General features: G+C 45.6%; 3 protein-coding genes across 7 annotated transcripts in view; 2 read left to right on the forward strand and 1 right to left on the reverse strand.

The window, feature by feature from the left end:
• Window positions 1-2,078: 2,078 nt before the first annotated feature.
• Window positions 2,079-7,540, forward strand: tlr1 (toll-like receptor 1). Its single transcript, XM_035763192.2, has 2 exons — window positions 2,079-2,281; window positions 2,606-7,540. The coding sequence occupies exon 2, from the start codon at window positions 2,608-2,610 to the stop codon at window positions 5,032-5,034; it is 2,427 nt and encodes an 808-aa protein (XP_035619085.1). The 5' UTR covers window positions 2,079-2,281; window positions 2,606-2,607; the 3' UTR covers window positions 5,035-7,540.
• A 4,117-nt stretch (window positions 7,541-11,657) lies between these two features.
• On the forward strand, window positions 11,658-16,899 carry LOC118376486 (mitochondrial nicotinamide adenine dinucleotide transporter SLC25A51-like). Of its 2 annotated transcripts, none has more exons than XM_035763202.2 (2): window positions 11,658-12,080; window positions 13,584-16,899. In XM_035763202.2, the coding sequence occupies exon 2, from the start codon at window positions 13,656-13,658 to the stop codon at window positions 14,607-14,609; it is 954 nt and encodes a 317-aa protein (XP_035619095.1). In that variant the 5' UTR covers window positions 11,658-12,080; window positions 13,584-13,655; the 3' UTR covers window positions 14,610-16,899. The 2 variants fall into 2 exon arrangements, with proteins under 2 accessions (XP_035619095.1, XP_035619102.1); XM_035763209.2 differs by lacking the exon at window positions 11,658-12,080 and adding an exon at window positions 12,187-12,841.
• A 4,285-nt stretch (window positions 16,900-21,184) lies between these two features.
• Window positions 21,185-25,868, reverse strand: part of LOC118383188 (FERM and PDZ domain-containing protein 1-like) — a 39,248-nt gene continuing 34,564 nt past the window's right edge. For all 4 annotated transcript variants that reach the window (XM_052508836.1, XM_052508833.1, XM_052508834.1 and 1 more), the window contains 2 exons: window positions 25,512-25,868; window positions 21,185-25,377 (listed from right to left, as the gene is read on the reverse strand). The exon at window positions 25,512-25,868 is cut by the window's right edge and continues 729 nt beyond it. In XM_052508836.1, coding sequence (XP_052364796.1) covers window positions 22,754-25,377; window positions 25,512-25,868 — 2,981 coding nt within the window. In that variant the 3' untranslated portion in view covers window positions 21,185-22,753. The remainder of the gene's footprint in view (window positions 25,378-25,511) is intronic.

Consider the following 25,868-nt stretch of genomic DNA (forward strand, 5'->3'; position numbering starts at 1 on the left):
TGGGGAAGAATTGAGCGTTCCCTATGGTTTTATGGCCAAATCAGTCCAAGCCTGGCCTCACTGTTATCCTAGATTTGATTAAAGATGACGACAGATAAAAACAGGCATGATGTTCCTCTTGATCTCATTCACTTCCGCAAATTGTGTGTGTGTGTTTGTGTGTTGTGTGTGTGTGTGTGTGTGTGTGTGTGTGTGTGTGTGTGTGTGTGTGTGTGTGTGTGTGTGTGTGTGTGTGTGTGTGTGTGTGTGTGTGTGTGTGTGTGTGTGTGTGTGTGTGTGTGTGTGCGTGTGCGCGTGTTACCTATCTTTGATCTAATCTTAGGAAATACAAAATAAAACAGAAACAACTCCCCATCTGCCATATCCTTAATGTTGTTGTTTGTGTAGCTGTGAAGATGCTAGTTGTTGTAAAGTGGTGGTTGGAGATAGAGACACCTTATCATTAAATGTGTCACAGGCGTTATTAGGTTAGGGTCCATTTAGCTAGAGAATGGATATCCTTCACCTTTACCTGACCTGACATCAGCATGGTTGCAATGATACAGCACAAATGTAGGCCCACCCTCCCGAAAAGCACTGCACTAGTATGATGTACCTTTGAGCTGACTGGCCTAAACTTGATCAAGTATATCAAACGGGAGAACAGCGATGGTATATGGTGGGATACATCTTGGGATGCTAGGCTGAAGCTATCAGTACCACTGCTGAATATGGGATGAAAATATGCATTATGGTGCACTCTCTTGGAGAAGCACATGAATCCATGCGTCAGAGGGAGAGAGTAGCTCAGCAAGTCAGCAACGCGCCGGGCCCAGGGAGGAGTGAAGTGGGAGTGTTTAGAAGCACACTGTGAACGTGGCAAGGGGTCAGACTTGAAAACCCTAATTTTCACAAATGGGGGTTCAGCCAGGATTTGAACCCTGGACCGCTCGCACCCAAAGAAAACGCCATACTCCTAGACCAACAAGCCCTGTCGTTGAAAATGTGTAAAGGGTGGCTATTACAATACCCAAGCATTTCTCGATCAAGATCAGCAGGGCTCATTGGCATGATTCCCCAACTAGTGGCCCGAATTTGGCCCGCGGCTGGTTTTATTTGCCCCCCCCCTCACCCCCGAGTTTCCTGAGCAAATTATTATTATTACATTTTCTTTTTTATATAATTAAATTTTTGGACATAGAAGACTGTAAAAACACCAGGAAATCAGCTCCAACTGGTTTTCATTTTGGAAATCTGTTCCCAAGTATTGCCCAACGCTTAACAGAGAGACGTGATCGTTTACAAATTATTCATAATAATTGGATTTATATAGCGCTTTTCCACCAATAGAGGTACTCAAAGCACTTTACATAGTAGAGGGAAACTCACCTCAATCCCCATCAATGTACAGCACCCACCTCAGTGATGCACGGCGACCATTTTTGTGCCAGAACGCTCACCACACATCAGCTATCAGGTGGAGAGGTGAGGAGTGATATTTAACAATTAGGAATGAGGGGGATGATTAGGTTGCCATGATGGAATGTGGTCAGTTTGGGAATTTAGCCATTTTGAATGAGTACAGAGTCAGGACACCCGTTTTATAACATCCTATCCGAAAGACGGCACCCCACGCAGGGCAATGTCCCCAAATGTAATCAAGGTTTGAAATTATTACGTTTTAGTCAAATATGATATATTTCTGGGCTTCTTGCAGTCAGTTTGCAGTCTAAAACTATATATATTTTTTTTTTTCAGCCACCCGACCATTTGCTCAAGAAAGAATTGGCCGGCGTAACCAATATCTTATGCAGTTGTTATATCCTCCAACCCTACCAATTTTTGTAAATCAATATAACAATAAGTTAGATCTACCTTAAAATGAGCTATGTAATATTCTTATAAGGAAGCCATGAGTAATATATTATCATAGCCTCTAGCTGTGCCAAATACACAGATATGTGGCCAAACTTAATTTCCTGTCAAGCACTCAATGCCATGCCCATCACTGTGAATAAAAAGGGAAGTGAGAAAGAGATGTGAGTGAAGAAGGAACAGGAGTTGCCTGCACATTTGAAAGGCCTGGTTTCACATGACTGTTTCCCCTCTGCTCAACATTTACTGTAAGCTCAGAGAGAGGGTTAGAGTGAGCGTGATAAGGTGATAGGACGAGTGTGAGTGAGAGAAATTGCAAAGGTAAAGAGAGATTTATCTGAAAGTGAGAGACGAGCTGACTGTGACTGACTCAACATTATCTCAACAAACGCATCACTTGAAAAGCCATAGGATACTGAAAAGACAGGTCAGTCTGCTTTTCCCCCCCTCTTTCTGTGTGCGTGTGTGTTGCAGACCTGTTTTCAAGACATTTGTGAGTTTCCGTACTGTATTATAGACCAAAAATGAGTCTATTTAAGAGTATATAATAAAACAAGGAAGCTCCTTTTTTTAACGAATACCCTTAGAACACGGCAAGTTGAATAACATTCATATCGAAAACAGGAACCAAAACCTTTATTCACATTCTAATGGAAGCCTATTGATTTATTATGATTCACAGCACACGACACACAATATTATAACTTTCACACAAACATTGTTTGTTACATTTTCTCTTGTCCCTCAACAGAGATGAGGGCTGTGGCAGTCACCCTCTGGGCCGTGGCTGCGTTATTGGGAGTCCATCAGAGCACCCCCTCCTCCTCAGAAATCCATACTATTATTGTCAACCTCTCCTCCAAAAACATATCCGCTGTTCCCAGAAACCTACCTCCATGCACCGAAGCCCTGGACCTCTCCCAGAACAACATACACAAACTTGGCCATGAGGATTTCCAAGTCACAACTCACCTGAGATTCCTCAACTTGTCTTGGAATGTCTTGGAGGATATCGATCCGGAGACGTTTCATCCCACTCCGCTCCTGGAGAGTCTGGACCTCTCACACAACCAGCTCCAGAACTTATCTGATCAACGGTACTTGCTGTTAGCGCTGAACCTCAGAGACCTAGATCTGACCTTTAATATGTTCCACACCATGACCCTGGGGGTGGAGTTCCACAGCCTGACGAAGCTGGAGAGACTGGGGCTCGGAGCAAAAATCATCAGGGTGGAGGATTTCATCAACATCACTGACGTACACCTGCAAACGTTGACCCTTCGTCTAGAGTATCTCACAGCCTATGAGAGTGGCAGCCTGAGTGACGTCCAGGCGGAGAAGGTCAGCATCGGCCTGACGAACAAACCCACCGATCGAAATCTGATCGCAGACGCCCTGTTGATGTTCAACGAGGTTGAGCTGATGGGTATGAACTTCAACGGCTTGGTAGCCAGTTACCTGGTGGAACTTGTGAAGGAGAGAAGGGCAGTCAACACCACACATCTTTACCTGACAAATATGGCCATCACCTGGAAGCACCTCACAAACACCATAAACGCTGTGTTCCAATCCCCCATCATCCACCTGAGCACTTCAGACGTGGCCATCCACATTCCACCTGTGAGTGACACCCCAGGAAGAAACACGTCCCACACTAAATCCTTCTCTGCCAGGCGAGCGGGGGTGGTTAGCTTTTTCTTCTCCCTGGAAGTCCTCTGTAACTTCTTCATCAACATGCCGGTGGAGCGTCTGGCGATGACTGAGACATCCATCATACACATGACCTGCCCCAAGTTGCCCAGTGGGATACTGCAGCTAGACTTCTCAGATTGTGCCTTGGCTGATACGGTCTTCTCCAGAGTAGAACAGCAAATCACTGTAGAGTGTACAACCCTGAATAAAGTAAACATCCTGGTTCTGAGAGGGAACAACCTCAGGTCCCTTCAAACCCTGAGCAAGAGGGTCCAGAACATGATCTCTCTGCGTCACCTGGACCTCAGCCTCAACTCGTTGGTTTACAGCGGCCAGGAATGCCACTGGCCACCGAACATTGTCCACCTGAACCTATCTTCCAATGGGCTGAGTGAGTCGGTATTTAGCTGCCTGCCGAATGGCACTGTCAGCCTAGACCTCCAGAACAACCAGATCTCCACTGTACCAGAGACCCTGCTGGCCCTGGACTCCCTCCTGGCCCTGGACCTGAGTGCCAACCGGCTGAGGGACCTCCCGGTGTGCGCTGGATTCCCACACCTTAAGTATCTCCTTCTCAGGGAAAACTCCCTCCATGCCCCATCTGTGAGAGTTCTGGAGACTTGCCCTGTTCTACAGGTTCTAGATGCCAGCCGAAACCCCTTCACCTGTACGTGTGGCCTGAGGGGCTTCAGCGATCTGGGTGCTGGGACTGGCCTCGGCAGCGGACACCCTGCAATCCAACTTCTCCACTGGCCAGGAGCCTATCACTGCAGCTATCCCGAAGCCTGGAGGAACTCCACACTGGAGGGCTTCCAGATCCCTGAGATCTCCTGCAATGTCGGCCTGCTGGCAACGGCCATCGTGTGCCCGGCAGTGGCTGTTATCATTGTTATGATGACTCTGTGCCACCACCTGGACATTCCATGGTACCTGGGCATGATCTGGCAGTGGACCCGGGCAAAGCACCGTGCCAGGACCCAGCAGGTCCGACCCGAGGAACTAGAGGGGGTGGTGTTCCATGCCTTTGTGTCCTACAGCCAGCATGATGCAGATTGGGTCAAGGACCAGCTCTTGCCTAATCTGGAAGGCTCCGGCGGGGGCCTCCACATCTGCCGCCATGAGAGGGACTTCGTCCCGGGGAAGACGATCGTGGAGAACATCATCCAATGCGTGGAGAGGAGCCGGCGCTGTGTGTTCGTCCTCTCTCGCCACTTCGTCCGGAGCGAGTGGTGCCACTATGAGCTGTACTTTGCCAGCCACCAGCGGTTGACCCGAGGGTCTGACAGTGTGATCCTGGTGCTCCTGGAGCCTCTGCCTCAGTACATGATCCCCTCCAAGTACTATCAGCTAAAGGCCATGATGGGCAGACACACCTATCTGGAGTGGCCCCAGGACAGGGGCAAGCACAGGCTGTTCTGGGCCAATCTCAGGGCTGCACTGCAGGCTGACCTGCCCACTGCACCTGTACGAGACGACGTGGATGAGTGAGAGGGAGAGAGAAAATAAGACAAATTGGGGTAGAAGAATATTGATATATTTCTTTAATGTTATCTAGAAATATCAAAAATAATCTCACATTTGTCAACTTTCCAACAATCTCACAATTGTTTAGAACGTTTTTTTTTCTATACACTTCATAAAATGCTGCCGATTGGATCATCTCTAAATAATCTGAGTATCAAAGCCAATGACAAATTTTCAAACGTCGCTTTACACACGTGTGTTCTGGCTCTGGCCCAACCCATTGGTTCTTGGGACCAATCCATTCCAGAAATTGTGAAACCAGTCTCATTGTGGAGAAGAAAAGTATGTCTGTGGGCGTGCCATAGCGTTTGGCCGGAGCAAAGAGTTTGGGTAGCCAGGCAACACAAAATGATCCAAAAATGAAAAATAAACTAAAAGTATCAAGAAAACCAATGACAGACAGAGAGCAAATACCACAGACACAGTAGACCAATCCCTGTTAAGTATCCCCAAAAACAGAATCTTTCCCAAGTACAGAACCTTCTCATGTTAGCAAGAACATCCTTTGAAAGTCATTATCTAATTTTAAGGCAAGTAGTACAACAAGAGGGAAAAGTACAGAAGATTTTACACTCATGAATAATGTTAGCACCACAGATAAACCCTAGAAAGAGGGAAACAAGTAATTTATCTCTTTCTAATTATTGTTATTTGGTCATAGAGGGGGTCAGGAGTTCAATTGTCAGGTCTGATGGAAGACGACGATGCTCTTCTGGGCACACAAGCGGCACAGCGAACAGCGTTTCACTGTGGACATTAGACCCATGAGCCAAATGTCAGATGTCCAAGTGTCAAAGTTGAAGGGGTCAGAGGTCAGGGCAGGGACTGGATGATGATGATCTTCTCATTGATACAGAAGCGGTGGAGGACAGTGTGCAGGTTCTCCGTGCAGAGTGACACCTGTCTCTCCACGGCCAGACGGAAGTCCTCCTTCACCCCCTTAGTGATGCCACACGTCACTGTACGGTGCCTACATGGCAGAGGAACACAGACAATGGGTGTGTATGAGAAAGAAACGCTTTCTAACGTTTTCTTCACATTAATAATTTTATAAATCAGACACTGTTTATTTTTGTCCAAACCTCTATAGCAACAGGTGAGAAAACACAAATTTATCAATGAGAAAACACAAATGTATCAATGATAAAAATAAATAAAAATTACACAACATCAAGGAAACAACTTTTCCTCACATACAGTCTTCAAATTGAGTGAGAGTATCAGGTATCTACCAAGAAGGCAACATTTTGACGGGAAGATTCAACAACGTCAAAAACAATAACACATAGTCAAACATGAATGTTCACAAATGCAATGACAACTAGAGATAACATTTTTTATTGAAATAGACTTCAAAAACATCAGTAACAACCACATTAACGGATGCAATGGGTCAAACATGAAAATGTGAACAAATATGAAATTTTCATGAAAACATGAAACATAAAACACAACAAGGACTCGATGAAAACGGCAGACAGTACATTTAAATGAGGTTTCGGGCTGAGGGATGGAGAGAGTGTTTGGCGTAGGGGTGCTGGGCAGGGGTGCCTGTCGGTCGTCTGCACCCCAGGTAGCAGCAGGGTGTTTAATGTGATTTGAGAAGCTATAAGAGATAAGAGTTTTTTAAATAACTTTGCACAGTGAGTAGTCATCTCCCTGAGTGAGGTCAGAGAGTTTTAACCTGCCGGAACCGCCCCTTTCCTTCAAACTGTACAAATGATGGGTTAAGAAATTAACATACCAGACCAGAAAGACGTGCAGCTGCACGTTTAAAGTGGTTTGAACTTTGAATCTCAACACGAGGTAGAGACGATAAACTCCCTTCCTGGACAATCACTAATATGGCTGATTAGCTGTCCTAAGTAAAGTATCTTCGAAAGTGAATTTACGTAGGACCATTCTGTCACTCTGCTCAAACCATCGTATTATGCTATTCTCATCACCCCACTGGGGAACCATCGACACGGCTGGCTAGTCTATCTTCAAAGAAGCATCTTCAAGAGTGAATGGGAGGAAAGTCAACTCTGTAGTTCTGTTCAAGACTACACAACAAGTCACCGGGTACCGGACAACTACGGAGAAGGACAACAGTAGAAGACTTGTCGGAACCATTTCGGACAATCAGAGCCTTGCAAGCGTGCTGCCAAAAGGCCCAACTCCCTTTCCAAGGCTGCCTTGTTCACGAGAGAGATCCCTGGCGAACCCAGGCATTTCACGTAAATACATTAATGATTTCTAGACATTCATGCAAAGTATATGGTTACTGTAGGTGAGAGTTGTTTCTGAATGTACCAATGTTAAGTGTCTCTCTCCCTCGTACATCTCTTCTTTAACAAGCAGCTATGTTGCTGTCATTCCGCTAGAGACCTGTTTTTAGCGTATTAAGTCCCCAGTCAATAACCGATGCAAAGTGTGTATGTTTATCCTGTTTCCCATTTAATTAGCTAGTAATAAATAATTAAACCAATTTGTGTAGTACTGAATCATAAGTAAGGCTCTGTTTTTTTCAGATGCAAGGTTACGACTGCTCAGAATGAAATAATGCGAGGTTTTGATTAATAAGTTGACTGTTTATAGATGTGATAGGTAAAGACCTTTTCGGGAGATGGTAACTCTTTAAAGAACTGCTCTCGTGGTGCCCCAGATCCCAATGAGTTAATTGTTACATGATTAATTTAATTGGGTAACAATTAAACATAGTTAGTTAATTAGAAAAATAACCGTTTTAAGTCGATTAAGTCGAGTCACGACACACGGTATCATGGACTCCATCAAGTACCAGCAGATATTAAATCAGAACTTGACTGCCTCTGCTAGGAAGCTTAAACTGGGCTGTGGTTGGATCTTCCAGCAGGACAATGATCCAAAGCACACCTCAATATCAACAAAAAAAATGGTTCACTGACCACAGAATCAAGATTTTGCCATGGTCATCCCAGTCCTCTGACCTAACCCCCCCATAGAAAACCTGTGGGATGAGCTGAAGAGGAGAGTCCACAAGAGTGGACATCAGAATCTGGAGAGATTCTGTATGGAGGAATGGTCTCAGATTCCTTGCCATGTGTTCTCTAACCTCATTACGCATTATAGGAGAAGACTCAGAGCTGTTATCTTTGGAAAGGGAGGTTGCACAAAGTATTGAATAAAGGGGTTCCAATAATTGTGACACACATATATTTGAGAAAAAAATATTTGTTTTATGATAACAATACATTTTTTCATTCAATTATTTCACTTTAATTAAAAGGTTAGATTTTTGTGAATATTTTGAATGAAAAACCAAGAGGATAAACAATAAATCATTTTTGCTCATTCTACCCATACGTAGAATGTATGCACACATGACTGTAAGTCGCTTTGGATAAAAGCGTCTGCTAAATGGCATAAAAAAAAATAAAAAATAAAATAAAAAAAAATGCTCATATTTACTAAGGGTGTAAATGGTACAAAATGGCAACATCTGCCCGAGTTACACCAGGAACGCACAATCCCTCCATCAGTGCTCAGACTGTCCTCAATAGGCTGAGAGAGGCTGGACTGAGGACTTGTAGGCCTGTTGTAAGGCAGGTCCTCACCAGACATCACCGGCAAACAACGTTGCCTATGAGCACAAACCCACCGTCGCTGGACCAGACAGGACTGGCAAAAAGTGCTCTTCACTGACGAGTCGCGGTTTTGTCTCACCAGGGGTGATGGTCGGATTCGCGTTTATCGTTGAAGGAATGAGCATTACCCCGAGGCCTGTACTCTGGAGCGGGATCAATTTGGAGGTGGAGGGTCTGTTATGGCTTGTGTGTCATAGCATCATCGGACTGAGCTTTTTGTCATTGCAGGCAATCTCAACGCTGTGCGTTACAGAGAAGACATCAACCTCCCTCATGTGGTACCCTTCCTGCAGGCTCATCCTGACATGACCTTCCAGCATGACAACATCACCAGCCATACTGCTCGTTCCGTTCATGATTTCCTGCAAGATAGGAATGTCAGTGTTCTGCCATGGCCAGCGAAGAGCCCGGATCTCAACCCCATTGAGCACGTCTGGGACCTGTTGGATCGGAGGGTGAGGGCTAGGGCCATTCCAGAAATGTCTGTGAACTTGCAGGTGCCTTGGTGGAAGAGTGGGGTAACATCTCACAGCAAGAACTGGCAAATCTGGTGCAGTCCATGAGGAGGAGATGCACTGCAGTACTTAATGCAGCTGGTGGCCACACCAGAAACTGACTGTTACTTTTGATTTTGACCCCCTCTTTGTTCAGGTACACATTGTTCCATTTCTGTTAGTCACATGTCTGTGGAACTTGTTCAGTTTATGTCTCAGTTGCTGAATCTTGTTATGTTCATACAAATATTAAGTTTGCGGAAAATAAATGCAGTTGATAGTGAGAGGATGTTTTTTTGTTGTTGTTGGGTTTATGTGTATGAGAACCCAAAAAAAGTGATTTTGTTCAGAAGTTATAAAAATGTACATCTAGGCTATGTTGCATGGGTGCAGATGGCGATGGCTTTCTTACTGCCGTCAAGAGTCGCACGCATCTGTGTGTGACGTCAGTGTGTTGTGTACTGGAAAAGGGTCTATATTTGTATTAGAGGGCTATTCATTCCTTTTTGATAGGCTAACATTACTTGATGAAGAGGTGTTGTTAGCTTTAGCTGGCAGTAACTATACTGAACAAAAATATAAATGCAACATGTAAAGTGTTGGTCACGTGTTTCATGAGCTGAAATAAAAGATCCCAGAAATTGCCCTCAAATTTTTGTACATCCCTGTTAGTGAGCATTTCTTCTTTACCAAGATAATCGATCCACCTGACAGGCGTACTGTGGCATATCAAGAAGCTGATTAAACAGCATGAACATTACACAGGTGCACCTCATGCTGGGGACAATAAAAGGCCACTCTAAAATGTGCAGTTTTGTCAACCTACACAATGCAACAGATGTCTCAAGTTTTGAAGGAGCGTGCAATTGGCATGCTGACTGCAGTAATGTCCACCAGAGCTGTTACCAGAGAATTGAATGTTACTTTCTCTACCGTAAGCCACCTCCAATGTCCTTTTAGAGAATTTGGCAGTACGTCCAACCAGCCTCACAACCGCAGACCACGCCAGCCCAGGACCTCCATATCTGGCTTCTTCAAGTGCGGGATCGTCTGAGACCAGCCACCCGGAAAGCTGATGAAACTGATGCGTATTTCTGTCTGTAATAAATCCCTTTTGTGGGGAAAAACTCATTCTGATTGGCTGGGCCTGACTCCATGGTGGGTGGGACCTGGCTCCCAAAAGGGTGGGGCTATGCCCTCCCAGGCCCACTCATGACTGCGCCTCTGCCCAGTCATGTGAAATCCATAGATTACGGTCTAATTTATTTATTTCAATGTACTGATTTCCTTATATCAACTGTAACTCAGTAAAATCTTTGAAATTGTTGCATGTTGCGTTTATATTTTTGTTCAGTATGTGCTTTTGTCTTGTAGCTAAAATGTAATAAGTGTATAGAAGAGAAAATAAACTGATTAATTGTCTGCACATGCTTGTGAATTGTTGAGTTATTCAAGAGCGTAATATGGTTATGTTGCAATAATTAAGAATGTAGCTAATTTGGTAGCTGCTTGCTTAACTTTAGCTAGTAGCTAGTTAGTTACAGTTTGCAACGCTTAAACTTCTGGCTAGTGGTTACTCTGACATTTACGGTACTTTTGAGCAAATTGATCAAACTAAAGGACACACTACAAACAACAGCATTTATATCAGTCATCAACAGTACTGTGAGTGTGTGCATAAATTGAGATAAGAACTTTCACTCGCATGTTGTACAGCAGTATGCCGGCTGAAGCTGTCTTTGCATTTCCCCCAATGCTGTACATCTCATACTGTCAAGAGAAGACACCAATGTGACATTCCATTCCAGCCTGTGTGCAATAAAGCCAAGCACCAGACCTCTTGAGACTAGTTTTCCTAACGTTACATCTATTCTAAATGACTCGTTAGTAGCACTTTACTATTTCTCAAGCCAACAGCTAGCTAGAGTATAATTGTCATTCACTAGACGCAGTTTACCTAAATATTGAAGTCAGTGGGATAGATGGATCTAGGGGTCATCAGACACAAGATCCAGAGCCCCTTTCATTTAAAAACTCGCAGCCCTTTTGTGCTGACATATTTGGTCATATTATTGTTATCCGTAGGGTACAGTGCCCAAAATATGAATTTGCTAGGATTTAAATTGAAATTCGGGCATTTGTTTATTGCTCCCATGAATGGGAATATTTGTATGACATCATGACGTGCAGTCGCATGTGTGATAACATTAGATTCGAGGTATCATTGACTTGGCTTATCAGTCACTACTAGACACTAGAGCTGATCCGCAGCAACATTGACTTTATCGTAAACACTTTTGGTCTCAATTTAAGGTTAGGCATACGGTTAGCAGTGTGGTTAAGGTTAGCGTTAGGTTTAAAATCAGATTTTAAGCCATTTGTGACTGTGGTAACTAGTGACGACAAGGATCCTATTAGTAAATGCTGCCGCCTGGTGCATGACAGAATATTGCACATAGAAAATGTTGGACAGATCACACACCCAGGCAAAAACGTGTCAATGCAAATAGAGCATCACAAAAAGCACGGGGCAGTATTCTCGTCATGGAGTTAACCCTCAAAATATAATCTAATTGAGATGCAAATGTTATTTATCAAATACACCTTGTAGTTGTAACATGATTCAAGAGAGCCAACAGGACGCTTGAACAATAGCCCCTCTAGTGTGTATCAGAAAATCCGTATAAACTGATACGTTTGAAACCTTCAACCACAAACTATAGTGGATACTTATGTGTGTATTGTTATATGTAGATTAGCGAGGGCCGGGTGGTCGTAAAGCACGCTATTCACATCTCGATTGGTTTTCCTGCTGTCAGCTGCTTCCCTATGCATCGGCGATCGACAGCAGACGGAACGACCTAGCAAACTCCATTTCCGTGTTAAACTACGGTTTCTTCGTGGCAAGGTAAAAGACAAGTAAACGTAGATACTTTGGACCTAGTGTTGAAATATCCTATATGATGTTAATAAAAAAATGTTTGTTTTTTTACATTTACAACGATAGCATGCCCATCCAAAGCTATCTATCTCGAAACTGTTTGTCTGGGCACAAAACAAATCCAGTAAACGCTAGTTGTCCGCTTTAACACTGCCAATTTGCTAGCCAACGTTAGCTGGATACAAAATGCCTGTAATCTGTATCTAACTTGATAGATAGCTAGCTCAGTCAAACTCCTGCTAGTTAAGGACATCTTGACTGTCAAGATTAGCCATGTCACAGGCTGCTAAAGAAGGCCCTGAAAAGGATGTTCGCTCACTAGCTGGCTTGTGAGCGTAGACGCAACCATTTGACATACAATCAGGAAACATTTTGGTGGGTCTAGCCAGGACGAAGACGGGTATAGCAGGCTGTAACGTTACTGTCCTTTGCAATGACTCATTCAGAATAATATGGATTGTGCCCGTGTGTAATCTGTGGAATACATCCTGAAGCTAACGTTGACTGGATAGATTCAAACTCTGATAGCCTTGAGCATGTCTTTCTTGACCGTATTGACAATTTCTCCATTGACCTAGCCAACTTGAGCATTTCATGTGTGCATCATTTAGCTGTGTCCATATAGCATGACCATGAGTCATGACAGCAAATGGGGAGTTCCTAGAAGGCGTTAACTTTACTCAAGACCTTCTAACCAGAGTACAACGATGATCAGACTCAACAACCAGGTTGGCAAACTGTCTGTTCCTCCTGGTCACTGACAGTTCATCTGCACTGAGTGACTCAGCTAATTTGTTAACGGTTTGCATTTGGCAGAAGCACTTCTGTCGAAATCTGCTTTCATAGCTTGACCTCTAATTACCCTCCAGTGACAGTGCCACTACTCTGACCTATGTTTAGAAGGCAGTTGAATGTGGAGATTGGTTTTAAATTGTTTCTGGACAACTTCTAGACTGCACAAAATGATGATGATGCATGGAAGTCTCTTAATTCCTTTCGGAAGAGTACATATCACCTTGTACATTAGAATCAAGTTATGCAATAGTTCTTATCACTGAGGTGGTAACGGCAGCAAAGTTGTAGCCAAGTTTCAATAGATGCAGTACACAGACCTGGATTGTGTCCGTGGTGCATTGAACTGTATTACCAAACCTACTTACCCAAGATCCTGTTACATTTTTTTCTCCAAATATTACCGGTGTCTTATCATTTTGTAAAAATGCAGTCCTACCCCAGTGCAGACAGCCTGATGCCTTCTGGATAGTAGCCTCATAATCACACAATCCTTCTCCACTAATCATGAGGGAGTCTTTGCAGACTGGTTGACCATCCATTTGTTACATAGTAGACCATGCATGTTTTGCTGAAAGGAACAAGTAACTTCAGTTCACATGCTGTTTCAGTACCAATAGATAATATTGCAGCCAATTTTAAACATTGTAAATTTAACTCTTTCATTCCTTCCCACAGGTGTAAAATCATAGAGGTTGTCTCCCAAGCAGTGATGCTGGTGGCGTAGGCTCAGGGTGTGTCTCATCTCCCATGGCTATTACCACCATGGACCCAGAGTCAGCCTGCACGTCACAGCCCCAGGGATCCCTGGGTAAAGGAGGGGGCTCCCTGCTATCTGGCAGGGGTTTGGGCGCAGCGCTCGGCCCCCGGGGGAAGCACTATGTTTGTGGCTCCATAGCTGCCTTCACCAACATCGTGGTGACCTTCCCCATCCAGAAGGTTCTGTTCAGACAACAGCTTCACGGTGTGCTGGCCAGAGAGGCCGTCAGACAACTCCAACGGGACGGGATGAGGAAACTCTACAGGGGGCTGCTCCCTCCTCTTCTCCAGAAGACCACCACTGTAGCCATCATGTTCGGCTTGTACGAGGACTTCTCCCGGGTCTTATTGGACCAGGTGCCCAGCGGCAGCGGCATTCCCGAGCTGGTGACGCGGAGCTTTGCGGCGGCGCTGGCGGGCACGGCAGAGGCTGTGCTGACACCATTTGAGCGTGTGCAGACTCTCCTCCAGGACCACCGGCACCACGGCCGGTTCCAAAACACGGCCCACACCTTCCGGACGCTCCTGAGCGAGTACGGTGTGAAGGAGTGCTACCGCGGCCTGGTGCCGGTCTTAATAAGGAACGGGCCCAGTAATGTGCTGTTCTTCGGGTTCCGCGGGCCCATCAAGGAGCAGCTCCCTGAGGCCTCCAGCCGGGCTGGCCACCTGATCAATGACTTTGTGTGTGGAGGGATGCTGGGGGCGGCGCTGGGGATCATGTTCTACCCGCTGAATGTGGTGAAGTCGCGGGCCCAGTCCCAGGTGGGGGGTGCTTTCCGCCCCTGTGGGGAGGTGTTGATGACGGTGTGGAGGGAGAGGGGCGGCAGCGTGGCCATGCTGTTCCGAGGGGCACACCTCAACTACCACCGCTCCCTTCTCTCCTGGGGCATCATCAACGCAACATACGAGCTTCTGCTCAGTGTTCTGATACTGAAAGGGTCATAGAATGTGAGGGGGAATGGAATGTGAGGGGGAGAGCGAGGAAAAATACTTGGGGAAAGTGTTGTTTGTTGATCGCAGTTGGTGCTCTTTTTTTGTTGTTGTTATTGAAACTGATGTGCCCACTGCACACCCAAACAGGTCTACATAGTATGTGGGGGGTAAGGGCCTACGGCAAGTAGAAGAGGACAAAGGGTATATGAAAGGTGAAGTCACGCTACTGACAATGGTCACCAGTCGGTGTGAGATTAAACAAGACAGTCAATTTGAGTCATGGTATCGAAGTGAGACTCACAAACACACAAGTCCTGCGTCTGGGTCCAACATGCAACAAAAGCCTTTTTCAATATTTTTTTTGTGTAGACTGATGTGGTTCCCAGCAGAAAGTGTCAGGCAGTTTACTGGGTGTAAGCCTTTTTAAAGTGACCAAGAGCACCTTTCAAAGAACTATTCATTGTGTTGGCCAGTGCTTTGATCTGTGTGCATTGATTATTAGTCCCGTCAACCCCTCTCCTTTCTCTACTCTGGCCCTCTGATTGTGAACTCTGGTATACTGATTTGTTGTCCAACTATTTACCATGTCGGTCATCTAGGATTATGCACTGATTCGACCCATAGGAGAATGATAGAGGCCTCTAGTGGCCAAAAGGCTGTTTTAGCATGGGCAGCACCATTGAGGGCTTCTGCCATTTTAAAGTAGTCAAAATAGTCAACTGGGTGGGGATTCCATTAGAGTACTACAGTATGAGTCATAATACCTATAAAATCTAGCGGTCAAGCAGGGAAATTGTTCCAATTGTTTTCCCACCATTTGATTTTCCCTACTTTAGAAACACTTAAAGTAGGGGCTGTGTTTTGTGTAGTCTTACCCTGGCGTTACGTTTTGATAACTGTGTAAATCTCTAGGTCAAGGTGACTTTAATACATAGGAATTCGGGGAAATATATTTATCTGTGAAATGCTAATGTGGCTATCATAATGAACTACAAATGCTATGATGATCTGGACAAGACTGCCGAATCGAGGGAAAGGCAAGAATCTCTGGATAAACTATCTAATGTTAGCTAAATGTAGTAATGAATAAATTGGCTACAATTCTTTAAACATTGACAATTATGTGAACTGTCTTGTGCAAGTTTTAAATTGACACAATACCTGTTAGCAAAGGTGTCAGCTAGAGACGACGTGCAGGAGCTTGCAGGGATTTGTAGTTCTGCATGATGTCTACTTTGATGCTAATTACCATTTTCAAATCTGAGGTAAATGGAGCTGAATATATTGCTAGAAGTCACCGTGTCCAACAGAGATGTACATGGTTATCAAAACATCACGCCAGGGGGAGCCTACACGAAACACAGCCCATATTTGAAGTGTTTCTAAAATCCTCTATGGGAAAAAATGAACAGTGGAAAAACGATTGGAACCGTTTCCCTGTTTTGACCGCAAGGTTTTATGGGTATTATGACACCTCCACGGCGGGGCTCTATGAGGTATAGCCTCAATGGCGCTGCCCATGCTGTCAGACTATAATGGCACAGATATAAAGAGGAGTTCTCTATCTGTCTCTTTGATTCAACCCTGTGCGGTATACTTAGAGATAGTTAGAGAACTCAACTTAGATCTAGCACATTTCAGCATGGACGTTACCATTAATGGATTCCACCATTTTAAAGTACGCAATTGAGTGTGGATTCCTATGGTCGGGAGCGATCAGCCAATGATCAGAGCATTGTCTTGATTTGTAAATTGCTTTAAGGTAAGTCACCACCATCTAGTGGTCACAATACATTTAATTACGCTATTTGGTTCAGGACTCCAGCACTGCAGATGGTGGTAAATCACCAATATTCGCTTTAATATTGAAAATGGAACACTTTTAAAAAAGTAGTCAACTGGTTGGCGATTCCTATGAGTTGTAGCCTCAAAGGTGCTGTCACAAATGTCCTAATGGCACAGATATAAAGACAATATCTCTTTCCATCTCTATGCTACCAGCCTAACGGCTAGCAGGTGTTTGTCCTGTAGGTATTACTTGAAAGACGACTGGAAATAGCTGTATACTCAGAAGCACATGGGAACTGGACTAGGAAAGTGCTATTATGTACCATTTCTTCACTCAGTTATTATAACCCATCAATCAACGCCACTATAAGTGTATCTTGATCATGTTTGTCAAAGAGTTGTGTGTAATGAGCTTATTGCTGAAGTGCCACTTGTAGTGTGTGTCTGTTGAAGTTTAAGTCAAATGTATGGTTTAAGTAAAATGTATGTTACCCATAACTTGTCTCTTCCTTGATGAGATGGACTTAAAAAGCAATAAGACGTGGCCAAATAATGTTTTTCCTCAGATAAAACATGCACAACTATAATGGGGGGAAATACAGGAACACAAAGAATACAGGAACACAGAGAATACAGGAACACAGGAACACAAAGAATACAGGAACACAGAGAATACAGAAACACAGGAACACAGAGAATACAGAAACACAAAGAATACAGGAACACAAAGAATACAGGAACACAAAGAATACAGGAACACAAAGAATACAGGAACACAAAGAATACAGGAACAAAAAATACAGGAACAAAAAAATACAGGAACACAGAGAATACAGGAACACAAAGAATACAGGAACACAAAGAATACAGGAACACAAAGAATACAGGAACACAGAGAATACAGGAACACAGAGAATACAGGAACACAAAGAATACAGGAACACAAAGAATACAGGAACACAGAGAATACAGGAACACAAAGAATACAGGAACACAAAGAATACAGGAACAAAAAATACAGGAACACAAAGAATACAGGAACACAGAGAATACAGGAACACAAAGAATACAGGAACACAAAGAATACAGGAACACAGAGAATACAGGAACACAGAGAATACAGGAGCACAGAGAATACAGGAGCACAAAGAATACAGGAACACAAAAAATACAGGAACAGAGAATACAGGAGCACAGAGAATACAGGAACACAAAGAATACAGGAGCACAAATAATACAGGAGCACAAAGAATGCAGGAACACAAAGAATACAGGAACACAAAGAATACAGGAGCACAAAGAATGCAGGAACACAAAGAATACAGGAACACAACCATTTTGCCCATAATTGTATACTTCCAGGCTTTAGCCCTTCATTTACACACTTGCTTCTCTCCTCCATATTTGTCTCTCCTTCCTTTCTGAGAATTCCTTGCTTTCCACTCCCCTCTCTCTCCCTCTCGCTTCCTTCTGACTGCTGTACACTCTCTCCTCTCTGCCCATAACCCCTGTTGACATAATGGGCTCAAATTTCAAGCTTGAATAGAGGCAGTCGCCATGCAGCGGCCCACACTGCGTAGGACAGGCCAGATAGGGAAGGCATGCTGCGAGGGGATTGAGATGGGGCTGCAGAGACTGAGAAGAGGGAGAAAGAGTGCACTGGAGGAGTGAGAACTAGTATGAGGGAGACTGAATGCGGAAGAAAGCAAGACAATGAGAAAAGGGAGGGAGAGTAGTGTGTTGTGGCACAGAAATGATATCTGCCATTTCATTTGGCCCTTATGCGGTCTATGTCTGTTTTTTTCAACTAAAAAAAGAATCAGTGCTGAACAAGGTCAGGACAGTTTTCAGCTGGTTTTCCAGCGTTGAAGGTACAAGTATGTTTTACTGAAAGGTTCAGGGAAATGTACGTGACTAGGCGGCTACATAAAACATTTTCCAGATCACTTGAGTTGGTCACAGATTTCACATAAATGTAACGCTAACCAGGCAAGCAAATGTTGGAAATGTCAAATGACTTCAAGCGAAATTGTAGGCTTATTTTGTCAATTTTTGTGACTAAGCTGTTTGCTATAGTCCCCCCCCACCCCCTTTTTGGGGGGTTATGGTGTATATTTTTAGAAGACACCCAAATGTTTTATAAAGGTGAAATGCTTCTTGAATGGGTGTGCGTCTGTGTCATTTGGGTGTGAGTAAAGTCAACATCATCCTTATGGACTTCATGCTTTCAGACCTTGCGGAAGACACAGTTCAGTTGCATTCAGTTATACAACTGTCTAGGTAACCGCCCTTTTCCCTCTTTTGTCAGTCCATTTCATTTATTTGTTACTGCTCACCATGTTCTTACCCGAACAAGCAGCTAATCCCCATTGACAAATCACAGGGGAAACCTGGCCATGCACACTACTCAAAAGGCCTTCATTATGTGTCCATCCATATAAGCTTACAAACCATAACTGTGATCAACACAATGAATGGTGTGTCTACGAGCTATTGGCATCGTAGCAATATCAACGCCAGCAACGTTTTGGCATTCTCCCAAACCAATGGCACTGTCTTCCTGGTACAGCCTGCGAATGGGGAAGTCGGGACAACTGGAGCTAGCCAATCCACTGGGCTGGTTGGTGTGGTTATGTGAGGGCCTGGATCTGACTGCTGGGTTAACAAGTGATCAGATTAAGGGCAATCTGACATGGGGACTGGTCTGGCGAAAGAGACGTACGTACTCCAGGCAATTCAACCAGGGCTTCCCACTAAATTACTACTGAAAGGCATTTTGTCTTTCAATGAGTGGTCACGAATCAGGACAGTGCAGTGTGACTATTTATCACATTGAGGTGGATTTTCATTGTCTAGTTTGCTTAGTTTCCACCATAGTGTTTTCTCTCATACAGTCATGTTGGGAAGGTGATGGCTCATGTTAAAGGAATGGTAGGAAGCCCAGTATTTTTGACATGCCACATTCACAAGTACTGCTCTGCTTTACAAATATTTACCCCTGGGTTCAATGGCAGCTCAAAATCACTCTTCCCAAGTCATAGTGAACAGGGCCAATACATTGGCTTATGCTGCTTTCATATGCTAGTTGGAACTAGGAAACTGACAATTACGACTTGCTGATTCGTTGAACGTGTATAACGACAACCAGTTAGCGTGTCGTAAATGTCTTGAGTTTCCTAGTTCAGACTAGCATGTGAACGGGCATTATTACAGACACTCCCAACTGAACATTTGAGAAATGGCTGCTGCCTCGAGCGGTTAAACAGCTTGTGGTGTTTGTGTTCTTACTGCGTATTGTTCTATAGTGCCTGAGGTTATCACAAATCGGGAAGCCTAAAATATGCGATCATCACATTTATTTTCCCAAACGATTATTTGAACCGAGATCAATGTTAATGAAAAGAAAATGTTGATTGTCCCTCTCATGACGTTTCATGACACAAGATGTGTCTCTAGTTTCTCTGTAGTGTGCATTCGAATGAAACCGTTGCTGCACCTCCCTTTTCCAGAGGCAGACACAGGAGTGAGATCTCACATGCCTTTTTTTCCACAGTTGTTTATTTCAACAATGTTACAGAAAGAAATGGCTGCCCAGTGATGTGCACGGAGGCCTATAATCCACTGACAGTGACTGTACAGTGTGTTTCTGATCAGTTTTAGGGCTTCTAATCTATAACGTCGGTTCCATGGCAAAGGTCAGGTTCTGTGTTCACTATGCTACAATGATCGTCGTCGTAACTTTATTGTCCAATGATGTGCAACGGACATACGTGGCATCACAATGGATCTCAACACGTGGATCTTAACACATGATACAGTGAAGGCAAATGGTTCTGTCACCAACATCCCTTAAAACTGTCAGACTGCATTTCCTAAGCGCCATCTATGCCATCAATATCCAGGCCCCAGCTGCGCCAATCTTCTTATGTTTGTGAGTTGATGGAAGACGTGTGGACAGGGCCAGACTTCCAGGGGGCCCCCAACCAAAAATGTGGCCCTCCCAGATAGTATGAACACAAGTCGGTTGGGGGCCCCCTGGAGGTCAGGCCTCCACAGATAGCATATTATGAACACGTCATAAGCCATGGCAAAATTTATAGAATTGTATAAACATTTAGCTTTAAAACTGTCAAATTGTCTCTCAGCCTCACGGCAAAATGTGTAGAATACAATGAGATTAGCTATAAAACTGCACATTTATCTGTCTGCCCTGGCGAAATGTGTATAATTGCAGGAAGTTAGCCCCAAAAAATCCCCCCATTTAAAAATACAATATATATTATTATAATATATTTGTTGGAGGAATAAGGTGCCCCAGATGGGTCCCTGCTATCCTTGGGACATCCTTACCCCATTGAAGTTGAAATTTTAAATGGTTAGGGTAAGAATAGGGGTTAGGATAGGGACGTCCCAAGGATCCCAGATAGCCCTATCCGCTCCAGATGTGTTTGTCCGGCCCTGTGAGTAGGATTTTGACATCAGCATCCCATTGTTGTCCTAGGTACAGTATTAACGTCCCTCCAGATCTAATGGATTTAACTGAGGGAGATAATCAGGTGGTATCAGATGTAGTTGAGCCTATTAGTGGGCAACACTTTGGATAAGCCAAGCCATCCAGATAGTTATATGGAGTGATATTAGTGCCAAAAAGAGACTGATTCCATTTCTGTCAGTTGAATATTGACATCTCAAATCTGCCCAAATACCTATTTGAAGTGTCTTGGAATGTGCTTGAGTCTCATGCTACAAGCCAAATATCTGCTTCGCTTGAACAAAAAGGAGGAAAATGACAGTGACAATAACATATCTGTGTCCCATCAGACGAAAGGCAAAACACCAATTTATTTAGTCAAACTTCAGATTGAATATGTTTACAGCATCTTGACAGGATCAGTGAGTTGTGACCGTTTCCAGTCACAAAAACAGCTCTGCATTTTACCCACAACACAGTAGGTTGGAGGCCTTTTGTTGGTACATGTTGCATCCCATTACATGCAACATTGCAGAACGTTGCAATCCTGAACTAGCCTGTGATCCTAATCCACATCTCCCATTATCGTAAGGGGAATCGCTCTGTATTTCCATTTACAATGGCTAGAAAACATATACAGGTATTCTTGTCTTTAAACGTTAACACAATTGTAACAGGGAAGTGATATGTTGGAGAACAGGAAAGTAGTGGTTATGTTTGCATAGCCATAAACTAAGGAAGGACAGATAGAATCAAACTAACACAAACATAGACATACATGTATATCTATCAACAGCTCTGGCACAAACAGGATCAGTCAGTCCGTCCGTCTGCCGAGCTAAACATGGGCAAGTAGTAAAATTGTGGCTCGTTGTTAAATTACTTTGGATCGTTGCTACATCTAGTTAGGTTTAACAGTCAGCCTTGTCAAAAACTTTGTACAAAATACCAAATGAATTCCTTTCCCCTATTCCACCACCCACGCAACCCACCCCAGAAAAATAGATGTGTCCTTTAGATTCAAAGTTGATGTACGGTATAATTACTGCATAAGCATTTGGGTTATTGAGTGTTTACTCTGTTCAAGCACTCTCTCACACAAGTCGTCAGTCAGGAGCCAGGAACGGTGTACACATTTCACAGGGTTCATTTCTGTAACTTCTGCAAAGTGTAACTTTCCTTCACGGTCAATAGTGCTCCCTTTGCATGTGTTTGTAAACTGAAGGGGGTGGGTCTCAGCAAATGTAAAAGTTTGTGATTTATACTGTTTTCCCCCAATGGACAAATCGAAATGACCGATTTGAACTTTAACTGAATCCACAGAATCACTAAATAAGCCGAAGATAAAGTAATGCTCCCTCGTCTCCTCAGCAGACACCAGGTCAGAGGAAGGGAGGTGGGTGGAGGTAGAAAATCACACGTGACAAAAACAATATATACAAAATCTAGTGATAACCACGGGGTCTTACACCAGCAGGTCCCTTCACGTTCATAGACCATGGTGCAAACATACTTAAATACGTACGTACATATTTCATACATACACATACAGAATATAATAATAAAATAAGATAGATAGTTATAAAATACCTATGTACAAATGCATAATCCAGATGAGTCTATCGGGAGACCTAGCAGTAATGGCAGTCAGTGGAAGAGGTTCCTCTCATCATTTATGGATGCGTGTGTGGTGTGGGTGTGTTTATTCTGTGTGCTGTGGTGTGCATGGCACTTACTGTACAAGTGTGTATGTACTGTACTGTATGTAGGGCCACACACCAGATCCCACTTTGTTAAAGAATCGTGTCAACAGCTCTTCATCCTCCTCCCTTCTCTTACTAAGTCCTCATCTCACCTCAGTCCTGGTGGTGAGGAGGGGTTTTTAAAAGTTCAGAGGTCAAAAGTGGAGAGGTGTTTGACCCAGCAGGTCTGTCGTGTCCGGCGAGTGCATCCTGAACAGCTGCGTGAGCGCAAAGACAGAAGAGATGAGCACAGTGCAGCGTTTGGCCAGCAGCCTGACCCCCTCGCCCTCTCCCTGCCTCTGTCCATCCCCAGACCCACCGCCAGCCCCAGCCCTGGTTTCAGCCGTCTCCACAGCCCCAACAAACTCCCGGTACAGCCCTACGATCTCCTTCAGCTTGTCCAGAGCCTCCTCCTGGCCTTCATCATCAGTGCTGTGGATCTGACCCCTATTGAGGCAGATGTCACAGCCAGGACAGGGGTGTGTTCTCAGGCAGGCTGCAGAGAGCTGCACAAGGGCACTAAAGCTGTTGGATAAGGACCGAAGCGCCTCCTCCGGAGCCCAGCCCACACGCGTGGCACGCTGGCACCCTGTTGCCAACCGCCGGGCCTCTGCCTGGAGTAAACTCCTCTCAGCCTCTGTCAAGGGTAGAGGACTTGCCCCTCCACAGCACGGGGTCGGACCATCCTCTTTCCCCACGTCTTGGTTGGGTCCCTCTTCTCCACACCCATCCTGGTCTGTTTTAGAGGGTTCTGATGATGGTGGTGGCCCAGCCGTACCTCTCTCCAGAACCAGGCGTAGCTGATCGATGTCCTGCCTCAGGGAGGCGAAGCCCCCCTTCAGCCCCACGTAGCGTTTGTTGGTGAGGGAGCTCAGGGCGCCTGTAGGGGGTGTTGGGGAGACAGGGCGGGACAGGAGGGGGCTAATTTCTGAGGAGGCAGTGGAGAGGGTAGAGAGAGGGCGAGGGGTGTCCCTCAGCAGGGACAGGATGTTGGGGGAGGGGACAGGGGAGGTGGGGGAGGGCAGGGGTGTGGAGCGGGCTTGTTTGGGGCGCGTGCGTTTGGAGAACTCGTAGATTGTGAGCTCCTCGTCGAAGCCGCAGCCGTCCTCCACGTCGCCGCTGAAACAGTTGGCGTAGACGGTACGGCACCCACACGCCTCACGGTGGGCCTGTGGAGGGGTGTGCACCAGAGAGTCCCCCTCTAGGGGTGGGCCTGAACCACCCCCTAACCCTACCTCTGAGTGGGGCCTGGACTGGGGCTGCTCCGACTTGCAAGAGCCCCGAAACCCATAGGGCTCAGAGACGTGCGCCCCATTTTCTCTCAGGGTCTGGTTGGGGTGCGACACGTTCGTCCCATTGGCCTCCTTCACACGGGGAGTCACTTCCTGGAACTCTTTGATGGTCGCTATGACAACCTCGGCTCCATCCTCCAGCACTTCCTTCTTCCCTTTACCCGCTGCAGTCTCACCTACTGCCTTGGCAGTGACCTTGCTGACCTCAGAGGCTCCGCTGACCGACAGACCGGAGCCGTACCCGGATGTGACATCCTCGTTGACAGAGCTGGTGGAGGGGTAGTCCAGAGTACCCAGGATCTCCTGGGAGCGGGTCATGTACCAGGGCAGGGCCTGGATCCGCCCTCTCAGGGCTGAGGTAGGCAGACGGCCCCCCAGGCTGGAAGAACTGACCCTCAGGTCTGAACCTGACCCTGACCTCCCTGTGCTCTCTGGGATTCCTGCTGTCCCTTTAGAGGAGGTGGTGAGGGAGGTGGTCAGACTGAGGGGGCTGTCTGCATTTTTGGGGGACAGGTTCTCGTGACTTAGAGAGACCCTCCTCCCGGACTGAGCGCTCCCATTGCGGCTGCCCCAGGGGTGGAGGCCGTTCGGTGGGGACACCCCCTCCTTCTCCTTCAGTGAGACCGGGATGGGGAGGACTGTTAGGGGATGAAGAGGAGGAGGGGAGGTTCTGGGAGAGAGTGGTGGAGGGCTGGTAAGGCTCAACCTGATCTCATCTCCTGAAGCCGAACGTGGAATGGGGGATAAGCTTTGCAGCTTTCTCGGGGGGTCCACCCCAACCCCATTTCGGACCTCTCCCTTCGGTAGGGAAATCCCATTTGTTTTAGTTTCAACACTCGCTGTCTGCTTGTCAGCAGTGACCAGAACACAATCTTTAGGAAGCACGTTAGGAGTCCTGTTCTCTATCTTAGAACTGTGCTCTTGCTTAGAACTGTTCTCTATCTTAGGCCCGTTCTCTTGCCTGAGCCCATTCTCCACAGCCTGAGATTCAGCAGGGGGTTGCTGGTTCTTCCGTACAGCCGTGATGAGGGGGGAGGAGAGTGGAGGCCCCCCCGCCCCCGAGGTGACTGATTTAAACTCCATCGTTTCCGGCTCCATGGTGTCTATCTCCAAGAGCCCCGCGTGGCCCCCACGAGCATCCCCGTTACAGTGGGCGTACGGACCCACACACTTGGGAGACCTCTGGGGGTCTATCTGGGGCTTGGGGGCCAGTTCAGGTTTAGGGGCCAGTTCAGGTTTTGGGGGTAGCTGGGGCTTGGGGGCCAATGGTGGAGGTTTGGTCTTGGCATCGACACTCTGCATGGAAGACTGGTTTGAGTGGAGCTTCGGGTCTCGTTGGGTCTCCTGCTGTTTCTTGTGGTCAGGTGAGGAGTGCTTCTTTTTGAGGGGTGAGGGAGGCTCCCTCTCTGGTACCACTGGCAGTCCATTTCCTGTGCCACTCCAGCGTTTACGGTGTCTCTTATTGTCAGCCACATCCAAACTGTTTTCTGTGAGTGAATGAGAGAGAGAGAGATGGGAGTATTAAACGGGTGACAGAAATCATTCAACACCTTCACTTTAACACTTTAACAGCTCTATACACAGTTACTCTGTCAGTGAAGAAGTGATGTCAACAACCCACCTGTGCCATCAGGAGGAACTGGAGGAGTGAACCGCTCCTGGGCATCGAAGAACTCATCGTCTGACTCTGAGGCACTTTCCCTAGCAACAGGAGGAGGAGCGTTAGGGGACGGAGTTAGGAAAGGACCGCAATCTCCAGAGTAACTTGATAGACTCTCCTCCCCTTTGTGGGTGGAGCTACAAGCCGCCTTCTTTTCACAGGAGGAGATGGGGATGACTCTGGGGATGTCTAACTTGTTTTTGGAAGCAGTTTTGTTAGACTGGGCGCAGATCTTGTCGATGAGGCGCAGGTCTACGTGACTTGGGATCTTAGAGAGCAGTCTCAGTTCCTCCTCATCGTCGTCAACTTCCTCCGTCT

This window comes from Oncorhynchus keta, chromosome 4 (genome assembly GCF_023373465.1).
Source record: "Oncorhynchus keta strain PuntledgeMale-10-30-2019 chromosome 4, Oket_V2, whole genome shotgun sequence".
Classification (NCBI taxonomy): domain Eukaryota; kingdom Metazoa; phylum Chordata; class Actinopteri; order Salmoniformes; family Salmonidae; genus Oncorhynchus; species Oncorhynchus keta.